The sequence below is a fragment of the Electrona antarctica genome (genome assembly GCF_951216825.1).
Source record: "Electrona antarctica genome assembly, chromosome: 17".
Taxonomy (NCBI): domain Eukaryota; kingdom Metazoa; phylum Chordata; class Actinopteri; order Myctophiformes; family Myctophidae; genus Electrona; species Electrona antarctica.
This window is the reverse complement of record NC_136798.1, coordinates 14,370,082-14,397,125: the sequence shown is the minus strand read 5'-3', so window position 1 is coordinate 14,397,125 and position 27,044 is coordinate 14,370,082. Positions and strand designations below refer to the sequence as shown.

Sequence of the window (27,044 nt, the reverse complement as noted above, 5' to 3'; positions counted from 1 at the left end):
CATCCTCTGTGAGACAGATTGCCCCAAAACATTCAGAGCAGACATATACAAAACGCTTGGTTGTTTTCCCTCATAGACGCTGGTTTGTTGAAACGTCAGGATTTAGTGTCAGGGACTCAGGACAGGCCTGGGTCAGCATGCTGTTGTTGTAGTTAACCTCAGCATTTGTTTTAAACCCTATTGGTTGACCAGAGTCCCTCAGAGCTCTCTACTAGTGGCTTTTCCGTTTTCTCTCTGCAATAGCCAATCCCCCATAATAGAAATTATGGGGTTTAAGTGTTGAAACTGCTTGGAGCACCAGATCTCACCACATTGATATTCTGGGCCCTAGGCTATTGCCTTACACACCTTATGCCTAAACGTTTTAGGTATTCCTTACTGACTAAGTAAGGAACACCAGAGTCCCTTTCATTTAAACTACACTTTTTCAGTAGATTAGTGGCAGCCATATAGTCTTCCTGAAGCCTCTCCCTTTCATGAAACAGCGCAATATCCTCCACTCTTATATTCTCTCTCACACTCTCCTCTGCTCTTCCCTCTCTATTTTTCCTCTGTCTGTCGTGCCAGGCGTCTGAGCAAACAAACACACGAGAGTTTGCGGCGAGCCAGACGGCACGATGTGGGATTGTTTGCGTTGGTTGCTCCCGTGCGGGAGAAAGTTTTCTTAAGAGCTATACAGAGGTCTGGAGCTCAACGGTGAGACCACAAAACAAATATTTACCATCGCGCCTCCGGTGCCATGGTCCTTTTTTCTCTGCCCCTTGGACGAGGAGTTGGAGGATGGACCATGTATTTTGGCCGGGAGAAAAGAGAGAGTTGGTGGTCCACGGATGCTGGAGAGGGGCTTCCTCTTACCACAATTTTGCCATGATTTGAGTCAAAAGGAAATCGTCTCTCTTATGGTTTATTCATACATTACATACTGAAAACAGCTCAGTTTTCAGCAAGCAACACGATTGAAGTATGAATTAGCGCTCACTGTGCTAGCTCTCTTGACTTGAATGAAACGATGGGAAGTTCATAATTTCATCCATCATTGAAACCATCCAACTTTGATCTAGGATAGGAATCCTTGGTTTTATGACAATATCACATTCATCCAATGGTCCTGTAGCTAGGTTTGTCAACCGGCCTCCTGGTGCTGAATATCCACAGGCGGAGGTGGTGGTAAATGTATACACTCCGCTTTTTAACACCATTGTTAGGTGACATGGCTTAGAAATTAGAGGCTTTTATTAGACTTCCTAACTCAAAATATGTGGATTTCTTGAATAGTCTAAGGAAACTTTTGCCACAATTGCCAGCCAGTCTGCTTCTGATCCATGGATAATATATAGCTCACTGCCTCGCTATATATCACTTTGATCAATCAGAGGAATGTTGGGTCTTGTGCACTGGTTCCAAATGATTCCTTGATTGTGAAGGCTGACAGTGCGGCCGGGTTCCCAAATGGGGAGCCACACAAGTTATGCCTAATCTACCCATCTTAGTACGATGGTGTCCCGTGCAAATAGCAGACACAATCTCACAATGTGTTGCATAAATCAGAGTTTAGTATCCTTCTTTCCCCACTGGACCCAAACCCTCACCCACACCATGTTCCCTCCACTGACCCAAATAGTCCTGCAATGCCCTTACTTCCCTGCTTATAATCTCTACACTCACTATGCCTTCCTAATACGATCAAGAACAAATCAACAGACATCCCCATCCCTCCAATGCGGCTATTAAGCTAGGCTTCTGGCTGAATATAAAGCGCCTGTGCCTTCGCTCCCCTGCCCGTAAAAATGCACATGTTTGACTGTGAGGTCACAGAAGGAGACAGAAATACCCACTTCCTGGATGGGGGCGGCACAGCAGGGGGGCCTCTGTCAATCAGGCGGCAGCACAGAGACACTTTGGGACGCGCACCGCCACACATCAGTGATGAACAATGAAGCGTTACAGGAAGTGGATGATTGCACACGTTGGGCTACTGAGGGCCGTGCTTGATGGACAGATATGCAGGTCTTTAATATGCTGCAGAAAGGAAATAGCTGTATGCTTTACTGACCCATGCATGAAGCCGTCCGCATGCCGGTCACGGACAGCACTTTTTTATTTTTCGGTAGCTGAAAATATGTCATTTTGGTCGAGGCAAAAAGTGTCGAGTGGCAAAGCAGAAGTTCAAGTTATAGGCTTGAGTGCCTGGCAGTCCTTCCATCAGAGAGTTGTTGTGAGGTCATCCTGGCATCAAGTCCTCTGAGTTTCCGTATCACGCCTCAAAGCCAGAGGTGAGCGAGCATTTTCTGTTGCTGCCCACAGGACCTGGTCCTGTCCCATCTTTGACGATTTCAAATTTAAAAATGTAAAACCACGGTTGCACTGTGTTTTTTTTTGTCAACTCCAGCTCATTGTTGATTGTTTTACTAAGTTTCTCGTAACTTCTTAATTTACTGCTACTACCATGGTTATTCACATGCATAAAGTGAGTGGCAAATCGAGTGGCAAAGTGAGTTTAATGTTGTTTAACGTGGTTTTAAAAAAAAAGAAAGGACTTTTATGTTTGGATGTATGGGCTGTCAAGGCCAAAAAGTAGTTTTTGACACTCAGTCAGTAGGCAGTCTTCCGGGTATGATGATGTCACACGCATACCCTCTAATGACTGTACACTCTTTTGTGGTTTGGGCCTGTGTTTTCCACTTTAGTCTTGCTTTTTGTATATTATTGCAAGTACTGTAATCGGCTGCATATGTCGGTCGTATGTCGGTGTTGTCCGTCGGCCAATCAGGGATTGGCTGATGACGTAACTAAGGTACTGTACGTTTGGTGATCGGGTGTGTGTGTGTGTGTGTGTGTGTGTGTGTGTGTGTGTGGTGTGTGTGTGTGTGTGTGTGTGTGTGTGTGTGTGTGTGTGTGTGTGTGTGTGTGTGTGTGGCGGGGTAAGAATGGTGGTCCCTTATTGGCTGTTGATGGTGACATAACTAAGGTAAGTTTCAAGGTTGGTATAAGGTCAATAACGGTCAACAGCAGTTGTAAGAGACATTAGTTAGTAATGAGCTACACTTCCTAAACGTCTGCCCACTGTACAGTACCAAGACATCAGAGACATATAATACCCACGGATTACAATCACCCAAGGAGAGTTTGAAAACATGACTAATGACAAAAACTCCCATATCTGTTGTGTGAAGTACAACAATGTGCAGCAAGATTTGTGAGCTGCTGTGACAGGAGAAGGATGTCAAAGGGAATACAAGCAAATGGAATACAAATCATTGTGTGTACAACACTGTTTATACCCTACACTGCTTACAGCAAATGACCTCCGTACATAGAAATTCTGTTATATAAACAGAGAAACTAACTTTAATTCAATTACATTTGAATAAATTGCTGCTACTTGTCGCAAATGTTTTTATACTAAGTGAATGCAAAAACATTGAAATACTGCTGTCAACTTTCAAATGTATAAAGCTAACGTCTCCTATATGGATGTATAACTATCTCTGACAGAAAATGCACAATCTTTTCATAGTTAAGATAGTATTACCCAAAGTGTTAAAGGTATATTCAGTGATTTTAATGTCATTCAAATATCACTTATTTTTTGTTTTGTTGTGATAATCCTCCCTATTATAGAGTGTGCTGACCATATAAGGAGTTCCTCCCTGTCCCCAGTTAACCCCGGGGGTCAAAAAACCTTAGGTTTCGTTTTTGGCTAGGTGGCCCAGCCTTCATCCAATCATGGTCGAGTGGGGGTGGGCCTTGGTGTGCGTGCTGTTGGCCTGTCGCGTGTCCCCCCACTGTAGTGCGTGCATGTGCACATCTTGTTACCGGGGCGGACTGGAGAGTTTTCCAAATCACCCAAATCACTGAATGCTCCTAGTAACCTCTTGAGCCCCATTGCCCCCGCCGGCGGCAGCGGCTGTCCACCTCTGAAGCACTCAGCCGGTCAATGGAGACCCAATTGGTCTCCGGTTCCAACTCCGATGTTGCCAATTTACCCCCTTTACCCCCCTGGGGTTTAAGAGGTTTTAATGTAACACAGCTCTGTTTACACCTTTATTTAATTCCTATTATATCCAATATTTATTTGTAAATACATTGTTTTATTTTGATTGTCTTGTTTCACTTCTGCTTTGGCAATGTAAACGTACGTTTTCTCAAGCCAATAAAGCTCATTTGAATTGAATTGAATAGTAACAGTACTTGCGCACTCTGCTTGCGCACAAGTAGGCCATGTATGGCCTACTTGTCTGCAAGCGCAAGTTGGCACCTCCCTAACATTATTATTATTATTACTATTACTATTACTATTACTATTACTATTATTATCTGGCTCTTCCTCCATTAGCAAGCATATTGTGTCAACTTAAATGTACCATATAAATACAGGTGGCTTAACTTGCCATTGTTGCAGAACACACAGACTGCACATGTCACTGTACACTAGCCTTTTCATCACATTATTGCTTCAAGCAACACCGGTCCTTTGTTCAATAATATTGACTCTAGTCTCCAAGAAAAAAATACCAGATCAGCAGTAGGCCTGTGGCGCCCTCTGGTGTTTCTTACAACTCACTTTTTCTCTGCTGCACTGGCACAACATCATCACTGTAGCAGCACTGAAAAAGAGAAAAACATGTTTATTGTTTGATGTTGTTGAAATAGGTTTTGATGTAATGGCTGTAATGGGCATTAGTGTAATGAAGAAAAAGTGAGAAATGAAAGTCAAAAGATGAAAAGCACCACATTTGCAATTGTGCATTTTTCCTCTGGTTTTCAACCCTTTTCATATCAAGGCCCATTATTTATTCTGCATTTGAGCCACGGACCACCATTTGATGAGATTTAGCCTCTCAGACCCAAAACTAAAGAATATTTTGTTGTCGTTGGATAAGATTGTGTCTACAATTCCATGCTTTTGGCAAACTTTGACCAAAATAACAATGATTCTACATTCTCCAATTGTGTAGACTTCTTGTAAATTAAATAATGCAGATGTTTAACAATAATTTAACTCTTGAGAGCAAGAGTTAAAGATCTAATAAGGGTCCATTTGGTTACCATTAACTCTCCATCATTTAGCTGGGGACCACCTAGAACCGCCTCAAGGACCCAATGGTGGTCCCCGGACCACTGGTTGAAAACCTCTTATTGTAAAAGGTTCCAGTGAATTGTTTGAAAAGGCAAGGCACTGTACTGTTAATTGGTTGTACTGTATATTGGTTATACTGTACTGTATTGGATGGAGCTCCATTGATCGTACTGAGCCTCTGTAATGATGATGATAATAATGACGGTAATGATAATCATAATGATCACGATGATAATGATAATCATAATCATATTGATGATAATAACTTATAATGATAATAACATTTTCATTCATTAAAAATATTATTTCAAACAGTTCAGTACCTCAACATACTCTCCTTTCATCCAATCCTAACATCCAATGTGGCCTGGATGCGAGGCATTGTGAGCTTTTAGGTCGGCTATTTTCAGCGCCCGACTCTGTTAGAAAGACCACTACAATAGCACCACCATTGGTGTAAAGTACACTTTACTTGAGTATTTACTACTTTTATACTTACCTACTTTTACTCCACAACAATTATTTGAAAACTTTAGTTACCACCTGGCCAGTTGAATAGAATAGATAACAGGACATTTGGTCACTGTGCTCATTCAAGTCTGATCTAGCAACACCTCAGTCATTTACTTTTGTACTTTTACTCAAGCACATTTTGAATTCCAAACTTGCAGTATTGATAATTTTACTTTTTACACCACTGAGCACCACTCAGTTCAGTGGCCTTCTTGTCAGTGTGTCCGCTGGCCCCTGAGATTGGTCACCCCGGAGGTCGGGGTGCGATCAGCCCAGCCGGGCGATAGCCTACCAAAGAGTTTAGCTGCACTCCGCATCAAGGGTTAGATTGGGGCCCGGGGGTAATATAGCGACATATAGCGTCATGTCCAGGGGATGTAGCCTACTAGTACATCAAGCTGCCTGGCACTGCAGGAACCATGGGATATAGGCTCCTGCCCTATGGGCCACATGGCTCGGCATGGCTTACTTAATAGCACCACTAGATGTCACCTTAGTTTTACTGAAAAACTGTAGGAGCCACAGCCAGCAGGAGAGATAAAATTGCAACCTTAGAGAGTACAGAAGTCTAGAGTAGACCATAGAGTTATTGGATCTATAACCAGCATAATGATCTACTGTCTAGAGATTATATTGCATCCGCACTGCTTGCAGTTCCTCAGAGACAGAAGTTGCTTGTTAACATTTCCATTGCTGTAACACAGCATTATTGCTGTGGCCTCTAAACTTCTGTTCCCAATATGCTTCATTAAATATCTCTCTCTCTCCCCCTCCCTCACATTCACATACTGTTCTCATTCTCTCTGTTTCGCTGTTTCTCTCTCTCTCTCTCTCTCTCTCTCTCTCTCTCTCTCTCTCTCTCTCTCTCTCTCTCTCTCTCTCTTCTCTTTTTCACTGTCCCATTCTCTCTGTTTGTCTTTCACTCTGCTCTTTTCTTCATCTGTCTTTCAGTGCAGAATTTTCATGTAGTACAGTATATAACAGTAAGACGCCCTGAGGGCGAGAAGCGAACTCGCCCTAAATGGCGAGGGCAAGAAGCGAACTAGCCCTAAAGGGCAAGGTCGCATGCACGCATCTGCCTGGGTGACGGCAGACTGCTGGGCGAGCACTGGCGCTTTGGCGCATATGGCATGAACTCTGTACTGGCCATATATGGAGCATGTCTTGAGTGTACAGGGTTTGATGAGGTCAGATCAACATATGGAATGTCAGAACAGGTCAGCTCCATATATGGAGATCTAAGGGTTGCACCGGGGGCAGTGTCTTGAGTGTACAGGGTTTGATGAGGTCTGGCCATATATGGAGCGTGTCTTGAATGTACAGGGTTTGATGAGGTCAGATCAACATATGGATTGTCAGAACAGGTCAGCTCCATATATGGAGATCTAAGGGTGGCAGCGGGGGCAGTGTCTTGAGTGTATAGGGTTTGATGGGGGCCCAAGTAGGACCGGGCCTTACTTGAAAATAACTCTTTTCAAGTAAGGTGAAAAGAACTCTTTTCACCGGCTTCCAGGCATGGCTGCACTAATAACTTTGGGGCGGGCCCGTCTAGAGTTTGAATCAGTCAAAAGGGAGTCATCGAAGCGGAAGTATGGGTGGGGGAGGATCAACATATGGAATGTCAGAACGGGTCAGCAGTTAGATCTAAGAGTTTGAGGTCAGATGTAGAGTTGCTGGCCGGCTCCATAATGTATATGCAGATCTAGGTGATGATCCAGTGTTCTCCATGTATGGCTAGGCTATCCAGAGTTTGATGGATACTAGAGCCTATAATATTTTTTAGAAGAACATAGAATTAGAATTTGCATACCAAAGGTGCGAGGTTTGCAAGCCCTATTGAAGGTCACATCCAATTGAATTCTCACTTCTCACTCCACAGAATGAACAAACAAACAAACACACACAGATTGTTATCACCATGAAACTTCCAGAATTGAGTGCTTACATGAAGACAATGATTTATTGTATTACAAACTTTACATTTTTAAATATGCAAATGAGGCATTGTGTAGGAAAATATGAAAAAGCTACTACTGTGGAAGGGTTATCATGTATTAATTTACTTATATTGATCCTATAAACAATTTAATATAGGTCTAGTTTTTCCCACCAATTTTGGAGCTCTGGCTCAAGTTTGTATGTACAGCTCCTATTTCCTTTGGTTTGTTCAGCCTATATGGTTTGTTCAGCCTGTACAGAGACTGTATAGTTTGTATAGACTGTATAGTTTGTATAGACTGTATAGTTTGTATAGTTCTATTTTGTAGGATAGGTGGGGTAGGTGGCTGCACTGGTGGAAGCACAGAGAGCTGTGTAGGACTGCAACTCTGCTTCGTGGTCCCAACTCTGGGTGGTTCATAAATCTTTAAAATCGTCCATATTTCTAGAGATGAGCTTTGCACCGTCCCAAGTTGGATGTATGCCGTCTCTCTCTATCAGACCAGTATTCCCCTCAAAGGTTTCCCAATGATTTATAAAGCTCACGTTATTATCTGGACACCACCTAGACAACCAGCGGTTGAATTGTCTCATACGGCTAAACATGTCATCATTAATCATGTTTGGCAGGGGACCAGAGAAAATTACGGAGTCCGACATTGTCTTTGCGTACGTGCAAACTGACTCAACATTTATCTTCGTAATCTCAGATTTCCGAAGTCGTGTGTCGTTGCCTCCGCAGTGGATTACAATCCCTTTTCCCCTCACTGTATATATTTCTTTTCCCTTTTTACCTCCTTTATGATGAATTCCTGTTCTGTCTATAGAAGTGTCTATTTGTACGTCTCTAAATGTTTTGATGATTTGAACATGGTGGACCCTATTGGAAACAAGTGTAATGCTTAATTGGGTCGTCCACTCACAGTTAACAGCCTTTGTATTGAGTTTGTGCTTGAAATGTACTGTAATTCTGCAAACTGTTAATAAATTCTTCAATCAATCAATCAAAACATTTACTTTTAGCAATAAGTTTCAGATTTGATTCGATGTCGCCCGCTCTGGCCCCGGGGATGCATTTGACTATGGTTCCTGGAGTCTTTAATTTCACGTTTCTCATTATAGAGCTACCGATAACCAGAGTTGTGTTCTTAATGACACGCCGCCGTTGCGTGCCATCAAGTGGAACTGAAGTCTCACTGTCACACTCAACGGGTGTAGCAGCGAGTGGGGAAAAACTGTTTGAAACGTGAAGTGGTTGGAGTCCCGTTTCTTTTATCTGTATTGTATTGTGTTTTAGGGACTTGGGCGTTACAGACATAGTGTTGGGTGCTGGCACATATGCACACATATGTCACTCTGTCTTTCTTTTATCTGTATTGTATTGCATTGTATTTGTGAAATTTCTTAAAGCCTAATCTCTGCTTTGGCTAAAACGTGTCAAGTGACATGTTGTCACGCAACACTTTATCACAGAAGCAAATTGGCCTTTGCGATTTTAAAGTTTATCTGAAGGGAGGGAAGAAGTCTTTTAAAAATATTTTTTTAGATCAGTATTAGCTGACAGTGAGATGACAGACGTTTGTTGTGCAGTCTTCATTCAAAATGGTAACTACTAGAAAAAGCCCTGGTGGTGCTATAATAATGATAATGATAATGTACAAGCATTCACACACCCTACATGCTTCTGCCAAATGTAACCCAGAGTAGAGCATCTAATATATATATATAACCACCTTATGTTAAACGCCACAAAAACTAAAGAGATGATCTTCGATCCAAAAGGTGTCTGCATCCATGACCCATGGTCATGGGGGGCACGCAAATTGAGCAGTTTGTATCATACAAGTACCTGGGGATCCAAAATTCCAAATGGATGACCAGCTCAAATGGAATGTGACTATGTGGACTATCTGTGTGCCAATTTGGCACAACGCTTGCACTTTCTCCACAGGCTCAGGCTCTTCGGTGTGAGCAAGGGAGTCATGTCAACCTTCTATGATGCAGTGCTGGTAGCATTATTAGATATGGCATGTCAGCATGGTTTGGAACACACTCTGTCCAGCTCAAATCTAGAATAGCTAAAATGGAAAAAACAGGTAATTGGTAGGAAAGATTCTCCATCTCTTCAGACAATCTTTGAGAAAACGGTGCTCAGTCTGTCAAATAGATAATATTATCTTCAGAGTATCAGCTGTTACCCTCTGGTAGACATTATAGAGCGTGCCGTTGCAAGAGCACCCGCTTCAAACTTTCTTTCCTTCCCACTTCAATTGTTCTACTGAACAACCGCCACATAGTTCATATAGCTCTTAGTGTGGAAGGGACTTCTTGACCTTTCGTCTGTTATTTATTGTTCTTACCTTGTGATAGGCTACTATACCTTGAAATTCTCTTGTACTTTTTATATTCATATACCTTCTCTGATTGCAATTTTGCACTGATCTCTTGTGATACTCTTGTGATACTGTACAATGCTGCTATTGTCTGTCTGTCTGTTTTAAAAACGTTGATGTACTACTGCACTTTTGCCCAAGACAAATTTCCCCTCGTGGGACAATAAAGTATATCTCATCTCATCTCATAATTAGAGAGACATTACAAAAGTTTCCACATTCATTAAAAGCCTCTCATCTTGGGCTAGCAGGGGTGTCCCAGATCTCCTATCTCATCGGGAATTGGCACCCAGTGGACCGTTTTCGGCAATCAGGCCGCAGAGGATGTAGGCTTTGTCAGTGGATCTGAATTCTTCCAGAACTCATTAAAGCGGCTGTCGGTGGCGTTCCAGGCCCTGCTTATAGAACACCACATTATAAACGTATTCCATCCATCATGTTCCTCCTTGATTAATATCTGTCAACGCACCTTTGACAATGCAATACTGCAGGCATGCAGTGAGACATCCCTCACATCACACAGGTCAAAACAGGGGGATGGATGTTTAGACACAATGTGTGTGCACGTGTACACCAAGTTGGCAGGTACAGGTATGTCGACATGTGTGCAGCCATGTCACGCATGGCATGTGTATGATAACGTGTGTGCCCGTTGGGCCAATTTTATCATGGGGAAAGAAAGGGCTTCTTACAGTATGACTGTATTCTATCTCCATTCTAAAACTCCACCTATAATGGCACCACGTCCCAGAAATGTAGTCTCAGTAGTACACTGTCTGAACCAAAGCTGTGCCTGCAGTCAACTCACAACCACTGCTTCAAGCTATAAGTCCAGTCTTGGATGTGGAATGAAAACGATTCTTGCATCCTGACTATAAAGGCCATGATATTATGGCATGGGTAGTTATTCTTGTCTTTTTCCAGCCTCTCCATTAAAGATGGAATGCCCCCCCCCCCCCCCCCCCCCTAAAATTGATGATTCTAGTGATGGATAGATTTGATATTGCCCACAATTAATATCAAGGTTTCTCCATGTCACTCATATTTGTCACCATGCACATCCCTAATCATCTTTAACTTCGGCCTGTTCCCTGTTTTGGTGTTTGCCCCATGTTTGACTACAATATGTTTTCATCCCATCCCTACTTAATGTCATGTCACCATGTCCCATCCTGTTGTTAATTTCACGGCCCTATTTTATCGTTCATAAGATACATCTCTGCCGCTATCCTGTCTCTATAACGCTCACTGTATTTCCCCAGCCAGTTAACTTATTATACTGTAGTGTAACTGTGCAAGTTACAGTTCAGACTAGGGATGTCCTGATCACGTTTCTTGCCCCCGGTCCGATTCCGATCATTTGATTTGCCGATACCGTTTTTTCCCGATCCGATATTTTTACTTATAGAACACGTTTATGTCATATCACAACAGTACAATAATCCCAAATCACAGACAATATCCAGTCTAATATCATGATATGGATATAATAATGATATACCAGGGATGTCCCGATCACGTAGTTGGGTCCCGATCCGATTCCGATCATTTGAAAATGTGATCGGCCCCGATTTCTGATCACCCGATCCGATCGGGACAACCCTCGTTCAGACTATAGTCCTCTTGGGGCAAACTCCAAGGCCCAGCAAAACGAACAAATTAGCTACGCGCAAGAAAACAAAACTGTGTAGTGATTTGAAATTTAATACAACGCAATGCAAGCCTTGCATCTCTTGGCAGCATCAATGACAGGTTGGCACATCAAGTAAGCGCCCTAATACAATGAAAATGTGTCAAAAGAAATGATCATAAACTTCAGCAGTTGCTTTCTCACCGCTGATGAGGGAAAACAATTATGTTTTGTCAGAACACAAGACAAGACGAGACAGATTTTCTTAAAGGGGAATATGCCCCAACATGGACATACACAATGACTTTCATATTATTATCCCCACCCGTCCTTCCTGTTCTGACATTCCATATGTTGATCTGACCTCATCAAACCCTGTACAATCAAGACACGCTCCATATAACTAAGATGAGAGAACATATTACTCCAGTCTTGGCCTCATTGCACTGGCTTCCGGTTGTTTTTAGGATTGATTTTAAAATTATTTTACTTGTTTATAAAGCTCTCAATGGTCTCGCACCTTCCTACCTACATGACTGCCTGCCGAAATATGTCCCAAACCGCCCCCTAAGGTCTTCCACTGCTGGCCTGCTCGCTTTGCCTAAAAAAATGGCAACTAAAAAATACGGGGAAGCAGCTTTTTGCTTCTACGGGCCGACGGCGTGGAACAAACTCCCACTGTACCTTCGACAGGCAGCCTCTGTAGACATTTTTAAAGCTCAGCTCAAGACCCACTTCTACACCCTTGCTTTTAATTGATTTATTTGTCTTTTAAAAGAAATGTTATTCATGTCCTCACTGTATTGTTTATGCCCTGCCTTTCTTTTCTTTTTTGTGTAAAGCACTTTGAGCTGCATTTCATGTCATGAAAGGTGCTATACAAATAAAGTTTTATTATTATTATTATTATATATGGCCAGTACATAATTCATTCCATATGTTGATCTGACCACCCATGCCAAAGCGCCAGCGCTCGCCCAGCCGTCTGCCGTCACCCAGCCGAATGCATGCCCTTTAGGGCGTCTTACTGGTGGTTAATACAGTACACCTCCTGCTCCTCCTGCCAACACTCCCTGAATGCTTGCTGACAGGTGCTGTCCCAGCCTGTAGGAGTATGTGTAGTGACAAATCTCACCCTCGCTGCCCAGCTTCCCGCCGCCAAACGCGCCTAATTGTGTTCGTATAGACTTCCACCAAAGCTGGATGGAGGGAAGGTACTTCTTTAAAATGCAGTATATTTCTCTTTTGTATTTTCTATTGTAGAATTTGACTACTTTACTTATCGAGCCACACTAATTGACAAGGAGTATGCCGTTTTCCGTTTTCCTTCTTCTAGAAAACCAGTTGTGGAATTGCTTCGACACAGTGACACAATGCATGCCTTGGGAAATCCACCGCACTATATTGTATGCTTCCAACTTGCATATTTACCGTACAGCTTGCATTTGTATGATACTGTTATTGCGCAACACTTTACCAGAAGTGCTGTGATGAATACATCACATTTTCCACATTCACCGGCCCCTCCCCTTTTCACTGCGCCCACGCACGCACGCACGCACGCACGCACGCACGCATGGTATTATAGTATTTTTTATTTTTGTATTGTAATTTGACAATTTCTTTAATTGAAATAGATTAGAAATAGATTTTTTAAATTGCCTACCAATGGGCTATAAAATGGGCTCATCTTAAAATCGTCTCATATAAGCATTGTGGTCCAAATATAAACAAACTGTCTCTGCAAAATTGTCGGGGAGGTGTCTCTTAATCGTTTACAACGGTCTGGATGATTTATTGTGTTTGTGTTTATTTTTATTTTTCAAACACAGTACTTATAACTTATATATATGTATGTGTATATATGTTTATATATGTTTTTTATATGCTTTATATATGCTTTTGTGATTGCTTAATGTAAATCGCTCTGGATTAAGAGCGTCTGCTAAATGCCTAAATTGTAAATTGTAAATTATATGAGGCGATCTAAAATCCCCCTATGGGTATTACAAAGCAAATAAAAAGTACATGAACCAGTGGACTTAGCGCCCTATATATATTTACGTCAGACTTCGGTGCTCTATAATTAGCATCATCCTTTGTTCAATGTAAAAAACCATGATCAACCCAAAGTTCAATCACACGCACGCAGGCACGCACACTATAGAGAACACGTCCAAAATCACTTTCATTTTTGACCATAGGGGTGTCACAAATGTTCTCCGACATCATGTCACATTTTATGTGAAACATTGCACCATATGTCATAGAAATGTTATTTGTCCATGCAGCAACCCACACCTTGCATTCGGGCAACTGCACTTTGCAATTTCATGAAGATATTTCTGTATTGGCTGATTGATCAGCTGGTTGCTACACTTTGGCTGCCTACTCTAATCACTCTATTATTTTTATGTCAATTTGGACAGACATGGGGGCTGCTGTACATCATGGGGGCTGCTGTACATCATTTGTGTTCCCAGTCTGGCCCTGTACAAATATAATCGACACAGTGCATTAAAGATTAGCATCCTTTATCATCGCCTTTCCCCTACTGTCCTGTGCCTTTTCATACAGTCATGCCAAAACAATGTCATCACATGCACACAATGATGGTGGGAGGTATAGGGCCATGGCAGAGATTTGTACTCCACCATATGAGCATTAATTTATTAGTTTCTCCTCTTCTACCTCACCACCTCCCTCCATTTATCTTTCTCTCTCATCCTCCTCCTTCCCTCTCTTTTTGTTATCTTCATGTATCTCAGTCACTTGCCCTCATCTCCCCCTTTCCCTCTCTCTCTAACTCTCTCAGGATCATAACCCGACTCAGCGGTTTTGAATTGAATAATCAGCCAATTGGGTTGTAAATCAAGCCAACGTAGATGGCTTCTCAATTGCACACTGGTTAACCCCAAGACCATCTATCTACTTAACAGATATACAGTAGCGTAGACAGAGACAAGTAGATACAACACGGTGCACAGTGTTAATCACTGCACATTCTGTGTCCTTTCCTCTTCAGTAGTGCAGTTGACTTAGGAGTGCACCGTTTCTTTGCAGGCCCTGCAATCCTGTGTCCCATTCACATCACGTTGTAGTCCTGGGGGTCTGCAAACTGTGTCCCATTCACATGACGTTGTAGTCCTGGGGGTCTGCAAACTGTGTCCCATTCACATGACGTTGTAGTCCTGGGGGTCTGCAAACTGTGTCCCATTCACATCACGCTGTAGTCCTGGGGGTCTGCAAACTGTGTCCCATTCACATCACGCTGTAGTCCTGGGGGTCTGCAAACTGTCCCATTCACATGACGTTGTAGTCCTGGGGGTCTGCAAACTGTGTCCCTTTCACATCACGCTGTAGTCCTGGGGGTCTGCAAACTGTGTCCCATTCACATCACGCTGTAGTCCTGGGGGTCTGCAAACTGTGTCCCATTCACATGACGTTGTAGTCCTGGGGGTCTGCAAACTGTGTCCCATTCACATGACGTTGTAGTCCTGGGGTCTGCAAACTGTGTCCCATTCACATGACGCTGTAGTCCTGGGGGTCTGCAAACTGTGTCCCATTTACATCACGCTGTAGTCCTGGGGGTCTGCAAACTGTGTCCCATTCACATGACGCTGTAGTCCTGGGGGTCTGCAAACTGTGTCCCATTCACATCACGCTGTAGTCCTGTGGGTCTGCAAACTGTGTCCCATTCACATCACGTTGTAGTCCTGGGGGTCTGCAAACTGTGTCCCATTCACATCACGTTGTAGTCCTGGGGGTCTGCAAACTGTGTCCCATTCACATGACGCTGTAGTCCTGGGGGTCTGCAAACTGTGTCCCATTCACATCACGCTGTAGTCCTGGGGGTCTGCAAACTGTGTCCCATTCACATCACGCTGTAGTCCTGGGGGTCTGCAAACTGTGTCCCATTCACATCACGCTGTAGTCCTGGGGGTCTGCAAACTGTGTGTCTTCCATATATTTCAATGCTGAATGGAGCTGTTCCGTTTACATTTCTAAAGTGTATTAACCACTTGAACACAAACAAAATGTGCAGCACTCAGATCTGCTGTTTTAAAAAACATTTTTTTTCAAGTTTGATAATTTCCCATATAATAACTTGAGAGCAGTAGTTAACGCTGGAGAAAACTATAGGTAGAGTTGTACTGTTGTACTGTTTTTTAAATCACCTCTTCGACTAGTAAACTCGCTCTCAGTCTCAGCTTGAAAGAACAGAGGTTTGTTTACCAGGTAGCGTCATTTTGTCTGTGCACTTTCTTTTCCTACTCTTAGTGTTTTATGTTTTGTGCTGATACTGAATCTTGTTATTTAAATGTTTTATGAATTGAATACATATGACCCGAATAGAAACAAGGCTGCAAGAAAAATGTTTTGGTGTTATCCTTTTAAGCCAAGTGCTTGAGGGTACGGTACTCTGTTGCTGCATTTCTGTCTAATAAAGTACAATTTACAATTTAGGCATTTAGCAGACGCTCTTAATCCAGAGCGATTTACACTCTTACAGTAAGCAAGAACAACACATGCACATCAAATTCATAAAACATAGCCATCAAGAATCATATGTAAGCTAAGAACCTAACCTTTGTCTAACAGTGGAATATCTAATGAAAGTATATACACTTTAGAGTGCTACTATGTCTACATAAAATGCTACCTAAATTACATAAATTGAGCCTTTGCATACGCCTGTAAGGTCGTCGAGGCTAGGGCAAGTGCTACAGGCTAAAATGGAGTCTGAAGAGGTGGGTTTTCAGACTACGGCAGAGGATTGGGACTTGGGAGTGAGTCTGCACTCTGCAGTTCTGGATTGCAATGGGAAGTGTGTTCCATAGTTTTCGAGCCAGAAGGGAGAACAGTTTGGGACGTGTGGAGGGTAGTCCCGGCATTTTTAGTGAATGTTTTTCCAGCTTCCCTGCGTTGGCTGATCTGAGCACGTGGGAAGTATTCAATCAATCAATCAATCAATCAATCAATCAATCAATCAATCGATCAAAACTGCTTACACCATACCAGTGCCACATCCGATCGTAACCGACACAGTTCCTTGACTGAAACCCGAGTCAAGCAACCCATAATTTCCTCTTTCACACTGAAGTAGAGCCATGTTGGAAATTGGGAATAGCCAGGATTGGATAACCCGTGTTGACCCTTTCACACCAACAGCAAGACATCTCTTTGGTGTCAATGGTGACTGCATCCAAAGTCTCTTGCCTGGTGTTTCCTCACCCTTCTATCCTTACTTGAACTAGATGTTCAACACGGTCCGCCAAGTCTAATTCCTGCTTCAAGGAGCGTCTCCATGCACTCTCGGACATTTGACAGCATGCAGGGTGGTCACAGCTAAAGCGCAGATTGGCATTAGTGAGGAACGATCAGGTTCGGCTTGAACAGCACACAGACAAATCCGGAGTCTTAATTTAAACTCTTTCAGGGTTGAATTAACACTGTTATGCGTGTTGATGGTGGGAGCCCACAAATGAGGGGGGGGGGGGGGGGGGGGGGGTTGAAGCATGGTCCATGGAGGGTAATGTATCAGTGTGAAGCTCTTCCTTGACAGCGCTCTGGTAGTTATAAATGGAAACGCATAAATATTCTTGCAGTTTTCTTTTTTTTTTAGCTACTGCCAAAGGAGATCTGTTACGCTCGCTGCTATATAGACACAAACCAATGGCAACCGAATCCACTTCGACCTTAACCATATGTTGTCCCAGATTAGTTGTTCATTCTCGTTCATAGCTCACTTTCCACAAGTGATGTCTTCGTCCGAGTCAATTAATCAACTCAGTCGAGTCGATAAATACATTTACTCTCTTGAGCGTTGTATCGGCCGCAGGGGTACCAAAGACCACATCAAAAGGATTTCATAAAATGGCTCCTTATAGCAGCATGGAAGAGTGGTGTGTTTTTTTTTTTAGAGAACTCAATGGAGATATGTGGTTCTAATTAGATTACCAGCTATCTCAGTGGGCCTCCTGTCACTGCTGGTGCCCAAGCCCTCTCTTTAATTAGTCACTGAGAAAAGGGGATGTCAAGTAAAAAGTAGTAAGAAGTGTATAGGCCTGATGCAACACTACTTGGTTTCTGTTCTAGGGCATTCATGGAGGCTCAGAGCAATAGGCAGGCCTGGGAAAGATCATTCTTTCATTTTTTTTTAAATTTTGCGGATTGCTGATTGTAATTTGCACTTAATTAAATAATGAATGAATGAACAATTTCAGCATATTAATCTATATTAGTGGTACTTGGTCTTCAACATCCATGTGTAGACTGGTAGTACGGTATAGTAGAATATATGTTTGTTAACCTATTTTTTATTTAATAGGTCCTCAGATAAAGGTCTTCTAAAAATCCCTGGGACCAAGCTTCAGTCGACATTTTTAAAAGCAGATTAAAAACGTTTTTGTTTCGTAAACATTTTCCCCATGTTGTCACCTGATTCTCTTATACAGGTCTATGTTTTGTTTTTACCAGCTGTGAAGCAGGCTGGGCTACTTTCTCTCGGGTTGGTAGTGGCAATTAACTTATCTTCTCATTGGCTGCTGTAGTCACCTATCTTTCTCATTGGCTGCCTCGACTCTAGGCAACCACACACTTTTTGCCTCTAGCTGACCTTTCAGCCAATGGGATAGTATTGCAGTGCCTGCATCTTTCCACGTGCTGAAAATAGCCGATATACAAGCTCACAACCTGTTGCGGAGGCGACGCGTTCTGAGCTCGCAGATCAGCTACTTTCAACATGCAACACGTCGTACGGCGAAGCATAAGTCAGGCTTCACTTTGTTTTTAGCCGAGGCTACACATAATAACACAGACACACATGTCTCCTCGTTGCAAAATAAACAGTAAGGGCCGATTCATACTGCTATTTTAGAGTCGAAACGAAGTCGTTTCTGGACGGTGTGGGGGGGGTGGGTGGGTGTGTGTGTGTGTGTGTGTGTGTGTGCGTGTGCGTGTGCGTGTGCGTGTGCGTGTGCTTCAAACCGTGCTGTTTTTGTGTGTTTAAAGATGTTGGTTAAAGTGAGGAGATGGGAAATATAAAGACCTATATCTATATGTTACCTCAATGAAGGAATATAGCCATGGCCAAATACATCTAGCCTACTAAAGAGATTTATAGTTTCAACTGGACAGGGCTACGTGGATGAGTGAGAACACATCACAGAGTTGTGAGCTGCGCGCACCACGGCAGAGACAGATTACATTAATGTGGTGATGGACTCAGGTTTACTATGCTAAAATCCCCATACATGGGGAAAGCCCCCATATATGGTTCCCAGGTCTCGTGACATCATCAGGGATGGAGATGATGTCATAGTAAATGCTGACCTGCAGTCAGTTGGAGATCCCTGATGTCATCAATATTGGCCAGCAACTCTACATCTGACCTCAAACCCTTAGATCTCCATATATGGAGATTCAAACTCTAGACAGGCCTGCCCCAAAGTTATTAGTGCAGCCGCGCCCGGCAGCCGGCGAAAACTAGAGTTCTCAACAGGCCCGGAAATTAAGGGCCGGACCTCCCTGGGCTCTCATCAAACCCTGTACACTCAAGAGAATGTCCCCGCTACCACCCTTAGATCTCCATATACTGTATGTTGATCTGACCTCATCAAACCCTGTACACTCGAGACATGCTCCTTATATGGCCAGTACAGAATTCATTCCATGTTGATCTGACCCCCCCATGCCAAAGTAACAGCCCAGCAGTCTGCCGTCAACGAGGCGGATGCGTGCACGCCCTAAAGGTTGCTTCTCGCCCTCAGGCGTCTTGCTGGTTATAGTACTATGTCTTGTTTTTAATTTGATTGTTTATATTGTGTCCACTGTACAGCACTTTGTAACATTGTTTTGAAAGGTGCTTTATAAGTAAAAAATTACTTACTTACAAATAACCGTTGTTTAATGGAAAATAAGTGATCTGATCCCTGTATTTTTACAAGTGGGGGCCATGGCTTGGATATCCAATTTCAAAGGAGAGGAAATTTGTTATATATGGGCTCTGGGCTTCCTAAATAACACTTTGCCATGTCCACAAACCACAAGCCTGTTTGAGTGTATATAGAGAAGGAGAGAGAGAGAAAAACACAAAGTTGTTATTTTGACAGGAATAAACAAGACATTCTCCTGCTTGTTAGTAGGTGGTACAGCTCCACAGTTACCATGGTAACACACTGACTCCATCCTGGAGGCCAGCCTTTGATTGATTGGTTGTCAGACACAAGACGAAAGTGTCCCTCTGACAGACAAGCACCACAATGACTGATAGAAAAGGTGAGAAACTGTGTGAATGTGTTGTGTTGTGTGTATAAGTAGCAGTGGTGGACAAAGTACTCAACCCCAACTTGAGTCACGTAGATATTCCTGGTCAAATATGACTGTAACATTTGCACTACTCACAACACATCGTGGTGCAACGCATAGTGAAATGGTTAATTCATAATCTATTTTTGTATGTTTGGGTCCCGGGGAGACTCCCAAATGGGTCCTGACTCCTGAGCTGAAAATATTTTGAACGACTGGTCTATATAATTGCAACTAGCAGTCAATGCTACAACTTCTCTTTTAAGCATCCATTCTCTCTGTTATTGGACCAAGCAGGGATGTCTGACAGCCTGGAACATTGTGTCTGTCTGCAACACTGCCCATGGGAATACAAACAACTGGTCCCTGAAGGGGGGAAAAACAAGTCACTCACTGTCTCTAATTAATAGTCGTCTATCTTACATAATGGGTATAATAAATGAAGAATACGTTGTATAGTGACACTGACTGGCAGTGATGCTACATTCATACTGAAATGGTGCTATGAAGAGAAAAGAGTGCTGTCAATTTTGTTACGTATCTCTTCACATTGTCAGAAACCTTTTACATTAAATACACATTACAGATTGCAGAGCATCGCTGTTGGTCTGTGTTACGCCCCGGCCTAGGGGAACCACAAATCAAATAAAATCACCTTTATTTATAAAGCACATTTAAAAACAATTTCCATTGTACCAAAGTGCTGTACAGGCATTTCATCAACATAACAGATAGTGAGAACACAGCAAAAAGACAATTACAGACAATAAAGCACAATTATGAGCAAACTACGGTGAGCATAAAAAATAAGTACACAATAAGTGAATTCTCAACGGGCCTGACAATAAGGCCCGGCCCTAACTGGGCCGACCCGAGGCTCGGCCCGGCCCGACTAATTAGCATAGTGTTAGGCCCGAAGACCCCCAACAATAATTATATATGATTGTATTATTTTTTATGGAACCTGAGACTTAGGCCGACTAATTTGTATTTTTGTTGTGAGGTGAGATTAACTTTATAAACCGCACTCACCTGCACAACCCACTATTATGCTGTTGTTGCTTAACCGTTTGACTGCTACCATTATTCAATCCCTCCGCCGCGTCCTGCCAGGGTTTTATCGCGCGTGACACTTACTTTGAAGAGCCAAATATCCGTAATCGCACTTTACTATGAAACCATTCCGTGTGTGTTGACGAAGCTGGTGCTTATATTCTCTCGGTCGGTGGTGGAAAAAGTGGACCACGAGTATCACAGCGCCTGCTACAGGCCGTTGAAAACGCTTGTCTGGGACAAAGCCACCCCTGCAATGTCGCTTCTGGAGATAAAGCCGTCTGAAAACAGAGCAGGCAATGTAAGTGGATGCGCGCGCATCTTCAAAATGGCCGCGGCCATTGGCTCAGAAGCATAACAGAGCTAACGAACGGTAGCTTTTAATACGATCGTATTAAAACATGCATTAAACTAGAAAAAGTGCCCTTCTGGGCACAGGTCTCCACCAGGAGGATAGGAGTGTGTGAGATGTTTGGCAAAATGTTTAGGAGTAATATAAACATGTTTTTTTGTTCGTTTGTTTTTTGCAACAATTTTCTTCATTTTGTTGAGGAAATGCAGAGCCAGATCACTCATCGAATCTCTGAGGATAGAATTCTGGATGAGCAGGACATGTGCAGCATTTTGAACGAAACGGGCCACTCCTGAAAACTTTAGAAGGCAATGTTAGCCAATCAGTGTAGAATCTGATAAATCCAACAGACTCGTCTTGATCACATGACTACATGTGTACCGATTTGCCGTGAGATTTGGAGGAAATCTGTGCGACTAACATAAGCAATGTGTTTAGCAGAAATGGGCCTCATGGTGGCGCTATAACCGGCAGATGTGGAGGGATGCAGGGACAATGTTTTTCCATGGCCTCTAGGGAGTGCGCATACATAAGTTGTATACAGATTGATGAAGTTATAGCTAAAAACAGGAATTGGCCTGTTATAGCGCCACCATGAGGCTGATTTGGAAAAGAATGAGTGGCATGTCGTCCTTGGCCTAGTGGAAATGTGCGTGTATAATTTCACGGAAATTGCACACTGTGTTTGTGATTTGTGGCATTTTGTTCGAAACGGACCAATCATGTGAGCTTTGGAAGCCAGTATTAGCCAATCAGGATGGAAGATGGGAAATTGTGCAGATCTGTGTTGATCACATGACTATGGCGATAGTGTATACCGAATTGTGTGATGTATGGATAAAATGTGTACGAGTAATCTACAGAAATGTGTTTTGCCTAAATCGGCCTCATGGTGGCGCTATAACAGGCCATTGAGGAATATTTGGGGCAGAGGTTCGTCGTTGGCATCCATGGAGTGTGTGTGCAAAGTTTGGCATGGATCGGGCCAACGGTACCGGAGATTAGCTGATAACGGACGGACGGAAGGACGGACGGACGGAAGGAAGGACACACGGACGGACGGACGGAGTGCAAAACATACTCTCTCCCCATGCCTTCGGCCTGGTGGAGACAATAATACATCGCTGTTAAAACGGCTTTTCCGGGTGTGGCACCATACGCTATTCTACGTGTCTATGTTCCTGGCAGGCCTCTTGTGCACATACAGTAACACATGATGATTGACCTGTAAGGTGAAATGTGACATAAGACAGGCGTAGGCGGGGGATCCTTTTGTACTGCTCTGTTGAGCTGTCTGACACTGAGCTGAACAAAGAAGAGTGTTTTCCACATTATGAGTGTGAAGGAGTGACGGGAAATGCTGAATGGTGACGTATCAGGTGCCTCTCTGCTACCTTAAGCATTATAGGGTCGATCGGATTCAATAACATATGGCAATACTGGGTGTTGCCATACACAAGGCACGTGCACACACATGCAAACACATACATGCATGACGTGATGTTTGATGTGATGCCACTGTTTCTCGGGTTTGAGGTCCACCAGGGTTCCAAACAAACCCTTACAGGTCTGTGACTCTGAGAGGGTGAAAATGGAACCATTTGTACACACTCAGAATTAAATGAACACTGAGGATTTTACAGTGTAGATTGTGGTCCCAGAAAAATAAAAGCAAATGTATAAAATGGAGGTCTGACCCCTATGTGCATTAGGCCACAGAGTCTGTGTCCTAATGCACATAGGGGTCCTTGAAATGAAAAGGTTGAGAATCACTGATTTAATCAAATACACTCACTTGCACAGAGTCTCGTTCACACACGTTATTAAGTCGTGGCCACAACATACAGAAAATGACGTTCCCACGACATAACCCCCCCCCCAACACTACAGTATGTCCCTTTAGGGACTCCATACTAAGGGATTGAGGGTCGAGCAGAAAGTCTGCAGTCAGCTCCTTCTCTCCTTCTTCACAGAATAAGGATGATGACAACAACACTGATCTCCATGGAGACGAAGGAGAGAGTGGGCTTGGGGAGAGATGCAGTGTACTGTAGAGGGAGCAAAAGAAGGCGAACAGGGGGGAGATGATAAATGAGTCTACACCATGCTGTCATTTGCTCCCTGGCATCCAGTCCAAACCACAATTTAGTGTAAAATATTACGCCGGCCCCTTCACATGACAAAGTTTAATGCTGATGTATGAATAGCCAGCAACGATCCCCGGCTGTTATTGAACAGTGGGAGGCAGCTATTCTCCGCAAAGGGCAATTAATTAGTGTACACACAGGGACCTTGTGGAGAATGGACACAGATAAAAGCCAGGCATATTGTTGTTTTGTGTGTATTTTAAATTAAATGCACTGCAGATGAGTCAGTGACGGTCATTAATGTTTGATGTTTAGGAGGGTTAGCAGGAGGCAGAGTGGGTAGGTATCTAAATCACAGAGTACGTTTCTGGCAACCAATTCTCGCGATACTGCAGAGACAGAAACGACAGCTGCCGCTGTTTAGATGCCTCCATTCAATTACATAGTGTGCACATTGGAAAACAAGTGATCAGAAAACAACATGTGATATGTCTTCTTTTATTTTCTTGAACCGACAAAGGTCACAATCATTCAAAAATGTTCTTTGTTAATACGTTGGTCCAGCTGGCTCCTATTGACTTCAATGCATTCCATGGAACTTTCGGTTCCAGTTTGCCTCCCATGTGTGTCAATGGCGCAATTTGGCAAATGCCTGGCCCTACCTTAATTTTAAGTACGGTACCTTGTTACATCTTATGTACAGTACAGGTGCATATTATTGTTCAGCTTCTTTCAGACAATGTAGCAGCAGCATTGGTAATAATAATAGTAAAGAAAGAAAAAGAGAGAAAAAACTGATGACTGCAGATTGCCTGACTTCTTACCTGACTGACCTTATTATTTCTATTCACACCCCTTGTTTGTCAGTGTGAATACATTACAATACAAGTTTGAATTGGGTCAAGTGTAAGTTTTAGTAAGTTAGAGTAGTTTTGATGTTGCTAGTTGCAGATATGTAGGCCTGCAATGCATGCACCTACTGTACTATAGTATATAATGATGTGGCAATACATTGGTATGATGCAATAAGCTATGAGGAAGGGCACCAATATTCCCAAAATGGTCTCCAGATCCTTGCATGACCCTTGCAATTTACAATTTTACAATTTAGGCATTTAGCAGACGCTCTTAATCCAGAGCGACTTACATTAGGCAGGAACAAAAGTATGGGAATACATCACATATATAAAATGCATTTATCAAGAAACGTAACTAGAACATATCTATATAATGACACTATACATATTAACTATACATATATACTATACTATGCTATACATATGTAGGCTACTATGATGTGCTATGACTATATACAATGCAATTATTGTGCTGTCTACATGACATGCTATAAGTCTGTTTCAAATGCTATCTAAGTCTAAAAAGTGCTATCTAAGGGGGTAGGATAAGTGCTATGGGCCATGATGGAGTCTGAAAAGGTGGGTCTTCAGACTACGGCGGAAGATTGGGAGTGATGCTGCAGTTCTGACTGCAACGGGGAGTGCATTCCACAGTTTTGGGGCCAGAAGGGAGAAGAGTTTGGGACGTGTGGAGCGTTGGCCCGGCGTTTTTAGTGAGGGTACTTCCAGCTTTCCTGCGTTGGTTGATCTGAGTGCGCGGGAGGGTTTGTAGGGTTCAATCATGCTTGCAAGATATGGGGGAGCCATACCTTTGGTTGCTTTGAATGCCAGCATCAGAGTTTTGTATTCTGTGCGGGCAGCGACTGGGAGCCAGTGCAGGGAGCGGAGCAGGGGGGAGACATGTGAGAATTTTGGCTGGTTGAAGACCAGACGAGCTGCGGCATTTTGGATCATTTGGAGAGGCTTAAGTGCACATGCCGGTAGGCCAGTAAGGAGCGAATTACAATAGTCAAGTTTTGACAAGACTGTTGTCTGGATTAGGAGCTGGGCTGATTCCTGGGTGAGGAACGGTCTAATTCGTCGTATGTTATAGAGTGTGAACCTACAGGATCGAGTGACAGCTGTGACATTTCTCCTCTTTTTAAAAGAGGAGAAATGTGAGATTGCATGGTGACACCATTTAAATAGGTTACATTTGAGAAACGGTGGACAACCAAGTGTCAGGTTTAAACATAGAAGTAATCTCCTTCAATTGTTCTATTCAGTGTCTCAGAATGTTGTATGTCCTCATATTGAGGGGCCCCTCGAAAACCAGATGCTGCATCTCAAGGGGCTTAATATCCTTATTGTTTGTACCCTTTTTAGTAATGTTTATGTGCTCTTTTTGTAATGTTGCTTGTTTTTTGTATGGGGACAGGCATTTATTGTTGGTAGGTATTACATTTTCTGTGCTTTAAGTAAGTAGTTGATCAACTTAACTTTTTGTGAATGTTTGATTTCGTATGATTTTATGTGCATTAACCACTTAATTGTCCGTGGTCCCCCTCCTTCTACCAAATCTCTTTGCTGAAAATAGCCAAACTACAAGCAGCCAGTTGGTGGACCGACATTTACTGTGCTTGAGTACATATTTTGAGTATGTGTACTTTACTTGAGTATTTGCTTTTTTGATTACTTATTACTTTCACTCCCCTAAATTTCAGACAAATATTTGTACTTTTTACTCCTACTGGGCTGTGAAGTACTTGTTACAATTGTACTCTGCGTACTTTTTACTTTCATGGCCAATGCAAAGGCAGGAATACATCATCCAGGGGTGTAAGACTATCCATCTATTCTAGGCTATCCCTCTTTCACTCAAACAAAAGCGGCAATGGTGGTGACAGTGACAGGAGAAGAACGGGCGCTGAGTCTGACCAGGTCAATAAGTCTAACAAAACAGACAAACTAGCCAACACCCAAGGCCATATCTCAAATCAATGTATCATGAGATGTTGGGTTGAGAAAGGGTTCATAATGTTTTCTGTGTTTCAAATAAAATACTTGTAGTGGGTTGAGTATGTATGTTTGTCCCCACTGCAAGCAGCCAATGTGTTGGACGAATATGTATGCTATTTTTGCAGAATGTTTGCCTGTACGTGAAAATCTGAGTGAAAACCTTCTCCTTTTCAGGTCCAACACAACCACAGGATTCAAATAATGACTAACCAGACCATCATGATTACCATGTTCGTTTTGTCTGCCACCACCATTCTGTGGAGGTAACTATGACAGCATTTCTTCTTTTATACCGTTGATTGTGGTTCCACCATCCCACAAAGATATAGTGTGCTGAAGTGCCATTGTTCAACTGATTCCATTGTATATTGACTGTCATTTCTTTTCTCTTTGATTACTTCCTGGACAGTGTGCTGGTCCATTATGGTATGCCAGGGACAGTCCCTCTGGAACAGGGGACTGGGATCATTTATACAGTGGGCAGGGACAGATTCTCCTGGGTTCTGGTACCTCAGGGCACTTATAGAGACTGTTACCGTTGCTGACTCACTGACCCTGTCCACCATGGCTACAGAGCAGACCTTCTATGACCTTCTTTAAATCAGAATCATCAGGAATTAAATCCATAAACAAATTGAGGGCACACTATATATTTCATTTAGCACATCACTAACGCATGTGGTGTGTGGCACTGCAATGACATCTCTTCCCACAGTGATCAATAAAGGTGTGTCTACATGTTCTATTCTGTTTTGATCCAGCCCTTCGCAGAACAATTTAATAACCATCCCATCACCAAGTCAATGAACACAGTATCAGTTCAGTCATTTTCA

At 42.8% G+C, this 27,044-nt stretch overlaps 1 protein-coding gene and 1 long non-coding RNA gene across 2 annotated transcripts in view; one reads left to right on the top strand and one right to left on the bottom strand.

Annotated features, from left to right (window-relative positions):
• Positions 1-26,791, top strand: part of LOC306941176 — a 41,680-nt gene extending 14,889 nt beyond the window's left edge. The window contains exons 2-3 of the long non-coding RNA XR_013792098.1: positions 26,386-26,474; positions 26,621-26,791. This is a non-coding gene — a long non-coding RNA (uncharacterized lncRNA). The remainder of the gene's footprint in view (positions 1-26,385; positions 26,475-26,620) is intronic.
• LOC306940499 (uncharacterized protein) lies at positions 7,949-8,849 on the bottom strand (the record flags this gene model as incomplete). Its single annotated transcript, XM_079525597.1, has 2 exons — positions 7,949-8,265; positions 8,549-8,849. The coding sequence occupies 2 exons, from the start codon at positions 8,847-8,849 to the stop codon at positions 7,949-7,951; spliced, it is 618 nt and encodes a 205-aa protein (XP_079381723.1).
• Positions 26,792-27,044: the final 253 nt, after the last annotated feature.